The 11193-nt window shown below is 44.5% G+C and overlaps 1 protein-coding gene across 1 annotated transcript; it reads left to right on the top strand.

The window, feature by feature from the left end:
• The first annotated feature begins 7843 nt into the window (after nucleotides 1-7843).
• LOC129617945 (radial spoke head 10 homolog B-like) lies at nucleotides 7844-10792 on the top strand. Its single transcript, XM_055532933.1, has 9 exons — nucleotides 7844-8110; nucleotides 8157-8295; nucleotides 8476-8712; nucleotides 8768-8918; nucleotides 9072-9132; nucleotides 9178-9295; nucleotides 9368-9436; nucleotides 10519-10694; nucleotides 10745-10792. The coding sequence occupies exons 1-9, from the start codon at nucleotides 7844-7846 to the stop codon at nucleotides 10790-10792; spliced, it is 1266 nt and encodes a 421-aa protein (XP_055388908.1).
• Nucleotides 10793-11193: the final 401 nt, after the last annotated feature.

Below are 11193 nucleotides of genomic sequence, written 5' to 3'. Positions count from 1 at the left end.
CAACAACGATCTCAAAGTTCTTCAGCTGCCCACTTTGACAAGTCCTTGCTCTACCTGCATTCTGTCAAAGATGAAAGCTCTTCCACATTTCAGAAAACACACTTCCACTGCAATTCAACCGAACGACGTACTCTGTGCGCTGACCTGTGGGTCTGACAATCACAGCAGGAATTGAAAATGAAAAGTACGTTCTGGTAGTTGTGGATGAATGGACAAGGTTTTGCACAGCCGTCTCTTGCGCACAAGTTCGAAGCTGCCGCCTCAGTCATGGAGGTTATCAAAATTTGGACAAATTGGACAAATCGGACGCCACTGCTTCTCAAATCAGATCGTGGAACCGAATTCGTCAACGAAAAGCTCGTGACCTTCCTGAAAGCCGAAGGAATTCTCCCAGAATTGACTGCCGCAAATGATTCTCCCAGCAATGGTAGGGCAGAAAGAGCTATAGGTGCAATAGTTCAAATCGCTAGATCATTGATGATCTGGTCCGGAATTCCAAGACGGTTTGGGCCATTCGCAATCCGAACAGCAGCCTACATTCGCAATCGACTCCCAACACACACCGGCCACTATCCAAAATCTCCCATCAAAAAGTTCCTGCAACAAAATCCGAATTATGACAACATGAAGACATGGGGTTGTTTAGTATACATCAAAAACAACAGTCATGACAAGCTCGCACCTCGTGCAAACAAAGGTGTATTTTTGGGCTACACTCTAACAGCTTCCATCTTCATCTGCTTTGATTCTGTCCGAAATCAAATTGTGGAAATTCGTGACGTTGCCTGTGATGAGAACACGCCGGGTTCTATCTTGTTCACAGAACAACTGCGGGATGTCTCACCAGCGTTTCCGTTCTCCTCCTGGAACGATCTGTTTCCGTCCACCGAAATTCCACACTGCACAACAAAGTGCACAGCCTCCTCCATATGCACAACAAAGTGCACAGCCACTACCAACTGCTCAGCCCCCAAAAATGAACACCATTGCGCCAGACAAGCCATTTGCACAACTTCGTCGCTCCTTTCGTAATCTGAAACGCAAAGATTACCTGCAAATGCTGAACGCTAATGATGCCATCTCTCTTTTAGCGAATTTTGAACCAGCCAACATTGCTGAAGCATTAAAGGATCCTCATTGGAGAAAATCCGCCAAAGACGAATTTCAGTCGATGGAATCCAATCGAGTATTCTCCCTTATTCCTCCAGTTGAAAACCGCAAACCCATCAAACTGATTTGGGTGTTCAAGAACAAGCTGAATCAACAAGGCGACGTTGTCCGAAACAAGTCACGTCTTTGCGCACAAGGCTTCATCCAAATTGCCGGTCTGGATTACGACCAGACATTTGCGTCAGTTACACCACCACACGACTGTTTCTTGCAATCAGTTGTCAGCTGCGGAACCACATCTTTCATTTCGACATCCAAACCGCGTTTCTCAATGCAGATCTCGATGAAAATGAGGACATCTACACCACGCAAGCACCCGGTTTTGTTGATTCACAATTTCCAACACACGTCTGGAAACTCCAAAAAGCCATCTATGGTTTGCACCAAAGTAAAACTCTGTCAAAATTTCTCCATGGTATTGGCTTCTGTCAATCTGACTTGGATCCCAGTTTGTACCACAATCAGGACAAGCAAATCCTTCTCGTACTTTATGTGGATGACCTGCTCGTGTCCACCCCAACCTTAACACTGATCACGGAGTTTGCCACAGCACTGTCGGACCGTTTCAACATCCCCAATCTCGGATCCGCCAAACGTTTCATCGGCCTTGACATCTCCTACGACAGAAATCTAGGAAAGTTGCATCTATCTCAAGGTTCATACATCAATCGAATGCTTTTCAAATTCGGTTTCCAGGATGTAAATCCTGCCGCTATCCCAATGTCACCAGAAGCTCTAGTCGACTCAGCCTCCGGAACAGATCAGCCATATCGCTCACTCATCGGTTCCCTCATTTTTCTTTACAACTGTTCGCGACCAGACATTGGCTATTCCACTATACGAAGGCGCAGTTCTGCAACGTCTTCAACTCGTCACATTGGAATACAGCAATACACATTCTCAAATATTTGAAATCCACCATCCATCATGGTATTCTTTATTCATCAGAGTCAGCAACTCCACTCTCAGCTCCTGTTGGATATTGTGATGCTTCACTGGGCGATCCGCAAAAAGACTGCTTGCAAGTCTCAACGTCGGGCTACTGCTTCTTTTTAGAGGGTGGATGCATCTCGTGGAAATCTTCAAAACAAAAAGAAGTAGCCCTTTCATCAGCTGAAGCTGAATATGTCGCCGCGAAGGCAGATGGATTGTACAAATTTTAGAACAGCTGCGGCTCCTTCCAGTAAAAACGTGTTTCACCCTCAGAGGTGATGCGCAATCCGCCTTGCGCGCTGCAAAACAACCCCACCGACTTCTCCCGACTGAAGCATATCCATTTGCGACACCATTTCATCCGCCAAATGGTTATGGAAAAACATCTCACGTTGGAAAAAAGTCTCAACAGAGAATAATATCGCCGACATCTTGACAAAAGCGCTTCCCCGTCAACAATTTGAAATTCTTGGATCGGCGCTTTCTATCTGTCCGTCAGATCGTGAAGTTTGCCTCACAGGGGCATGTTAGAGTTGACCCTAACTTCACGTTTTATTAACTAGTTGTCCGTACCTGGGACACTTTTCTATTCGCCTCGTCACAACAAGGTGATTGGGACCTACTAAGGCACAACATGACAGTTGGGCCAGATACGACAGTCTTGACGACAATGGGAGATTTTGATAGATTCATATTACTTAGTAGTGGAACTGAGATCGCTGATAAAATTGTGGATCATTTCAAGCGGACGTATGATGAGGCAATAAAGTCGTCAAATCCTCACAAGCAATCCACAATATCATGCATATGGGGGCTCCCCATCTGTCGGTATCTCCCATCGGATAAAGATTTGGATCCAAACACCACAAAGCGCGTTCTTATCGTTTCCGTTCTTTCAAACAAATCAGATCAAACCGCGCAATCAGTGAAAGAATTGACTGGCTGTGAGAGAGATACTATCTTACTTCTCTGTATTTTGTGTTTCAGACACGGGAAAGGATTTTTTTATTGGACAAGACGTGAGTTCAACAAAGATGAACGAGACATGTTTAGAACACTTCTCAGACTTATTCGTGTTATCCGGATTTCAAGTTTCCGCAACCGTTAGAAATTCCATCAACCATTGCAACGTATTCTCTTGGAGTTGCAATCAATGATCATGAGTTACGGGAGTCCGTCCGTTTTATTGCTGATCTTCTTCTTTCATTTACTTCGCCCTCTTTCATTAAAGCAGCTCAAAATAAAGGTAATTGATTTTTGTTATACAGAGATCGATTTCACTTCTCAGAATGCAACTCAACATTTGATTGGAAGATGCATCTTTTGCGTCGTCGCGTCTCTGAGCTTCCAAAGTTGCACCACTCGGCTGAGAAGTTTCAGTGCGAAGAGCTTGACAAGATGCGCTGTGGTCTCCAATACAATTGTATGGATCCCCATCTCGTACGTTTTCTTCAATGCAGCTTTGACACACTGCTTCCATTTCAAGAACGATGCGAGATTGCGCGCAGCTCATGCTTCATTCAAATTCGCCAGCAGCGTAGTTGCGGAGAAGGGAGACGATCGGTCCTCTGCCACCAAAAACCTGCTTTGCACTGACCAAGATTCAGTGATGACTCCACCAGTCAACTGCGACTATGGGTTCAACATACATTTCGAAAAGTGTGAGCTAACTCTGATATACTCGGAGTGATCCCGTTTTTTACAGGCTACGCAAATTTTAACTGTACATTTACGGATTGCGGGTTGATTCTTGTTGGTGAAGGAACAATGTTTGGTAAATCAATTTCGATAATACAAACGTTTCTTGTTTCTATTTGTAGGACCAAATGTGTAAGTCGGGGGAATTCTATTGAGTCACTCTCTCCTGGTTGCAGTGACATCTACACGGTCAATCATCCCGTCGATCCAGTAAGACGTGATGGCAGTAACTCCTAATTCATTGCAGCTATTCCACATTCCTAATCCGCTCTATTTAACAGGCTGAACGAGCGACACTTGTTGAACTCACTGCTCCTGTTGTTATCGGGAAGAATTGCTGGATTGCCGGAAAGTCCACAATCGTTCCTGGTGCGTCATGAAGGTTGTTCGTAATTACATTGTACAATTCAGGAGTTCGTATTGGGGATAACGTCGTTGTTGGAGCGGGAAGTGTTGTCACTAAAGATATCCCCGACAATTGTGTCGCGGCGGGAAACCCTGCCAGGATTATAAAAACTGCAGACTACTGCCCGGCTAGGAAATAGCAAGTATTTACTGTTTGTGATATTTATTCATGTTCAACAACATTTGCGAACTTCTTGAGGAACTTCAGAGAAACATGATCATGAGATTAGCTTCTTCTATAGCGTCGTGTCAAATCTAGTCAAACAGGCGCGCAGTAATGAAGAGCAATAATTTAGAAGAATATGAGGAAGGTGTCGTTACATGTGAACAAGGTACAGAAAATACAACGCGACCAGACACAATTGATGCTAGAACGGTCGAAGTGACGGCGGAGTCGTACGGTTAGTAGAACACCAAATTGCAGAAGAGTGTCTGCATGTGATATCATCTCTAGAGTATCCATCATATCACGAAAATCGGGATAGGCCATTTACGTGGTAGAGTATCCATGGTAGAGTATCTCCGATATATTGTAACCCTTGAATGTATATCGTAAGATAGTAGAGAGATGCGCCTTCTCTATGCAGACTCGGTGGCGTCATTTGATGAAGAAAAAAATGAAGCTCCTCAGATAGAAGAAGCCACTTCTATGACGACAGTCCATAATGACAAAGAGGAAGAAAATCATTCATTGAATAAAGACAATTTACAAGACGACGAGCCATTTGTAAGGAGAAGTAAGATTTCGAGGGGCTATCTCGCTTCTCATACTCATTGAATCATCTCTTCTATATGGTTATTTTAGTTGCACCTGAAAATTCTGGAAGTGATTCCACTCTCAGTGGGACAGTCGTGTCGGTTAATTCGAATCAAGATCGATCAGTCATCGCGATGGGAACAGCTGAAGGCGAATTCCACTTGTTTTATTCCGACTCGCTGGAACGGATCCATTCTCAGACTGGCTGTGGAGGTATGAAAGCGTAGTTCTACGCTGCGATGGAGGGCGATGGATGAGCAGTATACTGCTGGGATTCATTTTAGAGAGGGTATATGATTTGTTGTGGTGATGCGCTGCGTTTTATCAGGCCCAGTTGTAATCGTAGAAACGTTGATTTGCTCGAGTTTAGTTGCAACAGTGACGGCGTCGTGTTTGTCGGATGATGACGTCATTGCGGTAGAAGATGGTGACATTTTGACGCGATTCGGGGCAAGCGAAGGAAAGATGGCACCGGAAACTCATTTATGGGAATCGTCAAATGAATCTCATCAGCAAAGTGGGACAACATCACCTGGGAGTGATGATGACAAAGATAATTCAAATGAAAAGGAACCAATGGATGTTTCAAGCAGTGGGGATGATGGTAGGACAGTCCCATGCTATGGGTGCCGAGACATCCAGTTGTGGAATATTCAGACGTCATTGAGGATTGCGGTTGTTCGGTTTCCATCAAAATCGAGCGGCCGTTCGACTATCGTGCCCCATCTAGAATTTCAATTACCTGATGATGACAATCAGCTCAAATCGGATCAGAATTTGACTCGTGTCCCAGATGTCCCAGAGCGTCACTTTGAACCCATTGTTAATGTTAAAATGAGTCATCGACGCCTTATCGTTTTCCTCGATTGTCCTTCGGCTGAAATTCAAATTCTTGATCTCAAAACTCTTCGATTAATTCATCGTCTTGAGCGGAATGTTGTAACAGTTCCAAGTCCTTATTCCCTCACCACGTCTCTTCCTCTGGGTCGACAATTACGAGTCCGCTTCTTTAATGGAAAAGCGTTCTTCGGTGCGACCCCAGCGACATCTCTTGCGAGTGTTGGATGTCTAACCATCCATCCCTACATTGGGTATCTTGCTGTCCCAATTTCTGTCCCAGCCGTTGATTTGAACTCGAATCATCAACTGAGAGGATCTCGTTTCTCCTTCTCCCAGTCCCAAAATCGTCATCCACCCTTTCCGGTCGCTGATGAGGCACTTGTCTGGAGTGTTTCTACCAAAGGCGCTTTCCGTTCGAATGAATCCATAGGATGCTTTTCTCTCGTTGATGTTCTTGGAGAGATTAAATTGATGAAGTGCTCACCAGCGCATCGTCACCCAATATCAGCGATGGCATGTAATGGTGCAGCAACAATGCTCGTCACTGCTTCAGTAAAAGTAAGAAATTTGTTCTGCTTTGGGTTGATTACACCCACGTTGTGGATCTCCAGGGCACTATGTTTCGTGTGTGGTCTATCCCGTCATTGGACCAGTTGTATTGTTGGAGAAGGTACTTTCATTCATTCTTTTGGGACTTATTTGTTCATTGCAGAGGATCCCGACCTTCTCGCATTCTCTCACTGTCGTTAACGTGGGACAGTCAATACGTCCTTTCCGTGAGTCGACCTCGCAGTCAACCAGTCCATCCCCTCCCGCGGCACCACACAGTCACAGATGCAGTGAAGCGAAAAACACAAATGCAGGTCCGTCTATTCACAATTAAGACTTTTCGATATCTTGAGCTTCATAAATCGATTTTTGTTGCTTCCGCTTCTTTGGCGCCAGGACGATGCAAGCTCGTTTCATGTCTTCTCATGCACCAAAGGCTTAACCGCTGCTCAACGCCACCGCCATTGTCCCCCTAATTTTGAAACTCACCCATCTCCATGCGATTCGGTTGCGTCCGATGATCTCCAACACGGAACGTCGGATCTGGTTGCAACGCGGTGGAAACGCCCAGCATGTCCCACAACCCTCGACACGGCAACAGGCACAAACGCTTCTTTGCCTCAGAGCCATGTTGTCGAACCTTCGACTTCGCCGAGTCCATCTTGGGACGCTTTGAAGACGTGGTTTTCTTCAGTTCACGGTTCAGCCAAGCATCAGTTTCGTTCTGTTATTTCTGATCTTGTGGCTCCAAGGCTCTCAGAATCCCTTCGAGAAACTTTGATCAATGCCCAACCATGTTTTGCCTCAGGATGCATCTTCCATCCCCCCATAGTTCTTGGTGTGGACTCGTAAGTCTGAAATTGGAGGGAGCCCTTTTGATTTCTCTTATTCAGGCCGATGGAATCAATTCCAGTCTTAATCGAAACGCCGGGACGCCCGACATTCGAGGCATGTTGTTTGCAATATAGTGATTCAGAAATTGTACGTTCTCCATCAGGTTCGTATTTTTTCACAAAGTGGATGTATTCTCTCGTATCGATGTGATGACAAGATAAACGGGGGATCATGCAGGTGATTGATAGAATAAGTATCATCGAAGAGTATTATCCAAGAGTATTATCCAAGAGTATTATCCAAGAGTATTATCCAAGAGTGTCATCGAATTCTGGTTGATACACTTTGACCGTAGCAGAGTCTCAGAGTATCATAAAGATTTGTTGTTCATTATTTGTCAGATTGGTTTCAGAGATTGCGCTGCTTCGTCGGTCGGCGGACTTACAATAAAAATTATATGAATTTGTTTTGTGGAAATGTATTTTGAAAAACTCCGAAAAACGGAACAAAAATAAATGAAATGCAACGATCTTTGCAAGATGTAGAATAGTCACTTGAAAGGCTTGTTTTTCATTTTTTTGTTTGTCTGGCGACTGTGTATGCAGAGGGATTAGTCAAGAGGGGTGCGACTGCTTTTTGAAGTGCTGAAATTGTCAAATGCAACCACGCACTCCGTCTTATCCATCAGCTCCAATCCCCCAAGACATAGCACGACCCCAATTTCAACAATTTGCATCACCAACTGTAGCACCACCCCAGTCAGCAATGCTTTTAAACAAAGCACCTCTAGGAACTGTCAAGAAACCAACAGCAAAATCCGAGTCTCTAAATACTGAAGCAGAACATGCGTATCATGGCCAGATTAAAGATGGTCTTTTTCATGGAAAAGGCAAATTAATTTATAATTCAGACGAACGCTATGAGGTGAGAACTGCTTAGAACTCCTTTGAAAAATTAAATTTTTCATCAGGGAGATTTTGTTCAAGGAAAGCGCGAAGGATTTGGAAAGTTTGCTTACGCAGATGGGGCTATTTATGAAGGACAATGGGTTGACGACAGAATACATGGTGAGGGCGTAGCAATCTTTGCGTCCGGAAACCGCTATGAAGGTGAGGAACATTTTATTAAAGCTCTATGATGTAATTTATAAACGTTAATTATACATCATGATACGATGTTGGTGATCGAATAGCAAGGGCTCAGTTTTGTCAACATAACATCTTTGCATATTCACGGGGATGAATTTCCTCAATTCCATCTAATTGCTTAAAACGCGATTGTGGCGTCAGGACAGTGGGAGAACGGAAGAATCAACGGAACCGGAAAATTAAGTTATCACAACGGAGATGAATATGAAGGGGAATGGCTTGATGGTAGAATGCATGGATTTGGGACGTATCGATACTCTGAGGGGGATGTCTATCAAGGAGAGTGGCGCGATGATAAAAGGCACGGAAAAGGGTCTGTCGTCTATGTCGGACCGAAAGGAGAAATGGTTGAACAGTTTGATGGAGATTGGGTTAATGGTATGAGAGAGATGATAAGATTGGGACAGAGATTTTTGGTTTTTCTCTTTGTTAGGCAAAATGCATGGAGTAGGTAAATATCAATACCAAGATGGTGGATGTTACGTTGGGGATTGGATGGAGGGTCGTATGCATGGGAAAGGCGTTTATCACTTTCCAAATGGAAATACGTATGATGGTGAATGGATCAATGACAAAAAAGAAGGGTAAGAGCTACTAAAACGTTTTCTGGTCTGCGTTGTGCACAAAACTTCCCTTTTATTCTTCATCAAATTCGATTCATTATTCATTTATTCTTCATCAAATTCGATTCATTATTCATTTATTCTTCATCAAATTCGATTCATTATTCATCTCAGCTATGGAACCTTAACTTACGAGAATGGCGAGAAATACGAAGGGTATTGGAAAGGCGATAAGGTAGAAGTCTCATAGTGGGGATGACATAAAGTTGTGATTTCGTAGGTCCATGGGAAGGGAACACTAACTTACGTGGGGGGGGACAAATATGTTGGAGAATGGATAGACGCCAAAAAACACGGGGAAGGAGAGTTGATGTACACAAATGGGGATAGATTTAAGGGTGAGCTGTGGAAAAGTTTCTTTGGAATTGGCTTCTTCATAACCCGTCACCTAATCAATTTTATTCTGTCAGGTCAGTGGGTTGACGACAGAGCTACAGGATTTGGTGTGTTTACCTACGCGATCGGAAATCGTTATGAAGGTTTGTCTCCAGTTTCACTGCCTATTCCATCCATTCTCACTGTCCATCATCCATTCCTACTGTCCATCATTCCATCCATTCCCACTGTCCATTCATTCCCACTGTCCATCATTCCATCCATTCCCACTGTCCATCATTCCATCTATTCCCACTGTCCATCATTCCATCCATTCCCACTGTCCATCATTCCATCCATTCCCACTGTCCATCATTCCATCCATTCCCACTGTCCATCATTCCATCCATTCCCACTGTCCATCATTCCATCCATTCCCACTGTCCATCATTCCATCCATTCCCACTGTCCATCATTCCATCCATTCCCACTGTCCATCATTCCATCCATTCCCACTGTCCATCATTCCATCCATTCCCACTGTCCATCATTCCATCCATTCCCACTGTCCATCATTCCATCCATTCCCACTGTCCATCATTCCATCCATTCCCACTGTCCATCATTCCATCCATTCCCACTGTCCATCATTCCATCCATTCCCACTGTCCATCATTCCATCCATTCCCACTGTCCATCATTCCATCCATTCCCACTGTCCATCATTCCATCCATTCCCACTGTCCATCATTCCATCCATTCCCACTGTCCATCATTCCATCCACTCCCACTGTCCATCATTCCATCCACTCCCACTGTCCATCATTCCATCCATTCCCACTGTCCATCATTCCATCCATTCCCACTGTCCATCATTCCATCCATTCCCACTGTCCATCATTCCATCCATTCCCACTGTCCATCATTCCATCCATTCCCACTGTCCATCATTCCATCCATTCCCACTGTCCATCATTCCATCCATTCCCACTGTCCATCATTCCATCCATTCCCACTGTCCATCATTCCATCCATTCCCACTGTCCATCATTCCATCCATTCCCACTGTCCATCATTCCATCCATTCCCACTGTCCATCATTCCATCCATTCCCACTGTCCATCATTCCATCCATTCCCACTGTCCATCATTCCATCCATTCCCACTGTCCATCATTCCATCCATTCCCACTGTCCATCATTCCATCCACTCCCACTGTCCATTTTGGTCATTTTATCTTGTGTAGGGATGTGGTTAGATGATAGACGTCATGGGGATGGAGTGTTCTACTGCTCTGCTGATGGAACAACATATGAAGGGCAATGGGCTGATGGACGGAAAGAAGGTCGAGGGACGCTACGTTTAGCGCAAGGCCACATAATAGAGGGAATATGGAAAACTGGACAATTAGCGCAAGTTTCTGTGAGTTTCCATTGAGAATGGTTTTATCAATCTCCATGTTCTTCGCTCAGGGGTTCCAATTTTGTCCGGATTCGCCCTGGTCGAATCCAGATCTCTGAGCTTTCCCCAATTTTTAATCTGCGAGTCTGACTCCATTATTGTTTACATTTTCATTGGGGCCATTCTTCTAAGTTGAGGTCCCTCCTACATATCGCGGTTACTTCAACAGGTTTTTGCTCACCGAGTTTTCATTACTTTCATGTTTAAACGACACAAAATGTCAAATGCTTGCCACACCTGAACCGCTGCATACCATCCATGTCCTTGCCACTCTACCCCCAGCTCAGTTTGGTTGCAGCACGTTTGCATGATGGCTACCCAACACAAAGGAAGCGATTCAGCTTTCTACGAGAGTTTTTTTGTGTTCCTCCATCCCTCTGCTTTGGAATCTCGCGGGACAGTTGGTATGACAGAAAAACACAAGACGCCTTTGGTATCACCACCCTCCAAAATTATCTCC

This window comes from Condylostylus longicornis, unplaced genomic scaffold (genome assembly GCF_029603195.1).
Source record: "Condylostylus longicornis isolate FDR11 unplaced genomic scaffold, ASM2960319v2 ptg000692l, whole genome shotgun sequence".
Lineage (NCBI taxonomy): Eukaryota > Metazoa > Arthropoda > Insecta > Diptera > Dolichopodidae > Condylostylus > Condylostylus longicornis.
The sequence above is the reverse complement of the archived record's forward strand: the minus strand, read 5'-3'. Positions and strand labels throughout refer to the sequence as shown.

What these genes read in the sequence shown, in the direction of transcription:
- LOC129617945 (XM_055532933.1), top strand. Translation starts at nt 7,844, where the DNA reads ATGCAACCACGCACTCCGTCTTATCCATCAGCTCCAATCCCCCAAGAC. An exon ending in TGATGGAGATTGGGTTAATG is followed by an intron (nt 8,713 to 8,767) that starts GTATGAGAGAGA and finishes TCTCTTTGTTAG; the next exon opens with GCAAAATGCATGGAGTAGGT. An exon ending in GACAATTAGCGCAAGTTTCT is followed by an intron (nt 10,695 to 10,744) that starts GTGAGTTTCCAT and finishes TTCTTCGCTCAG; the next exon opens with GGGTTCCAATTTTGTCCGGA.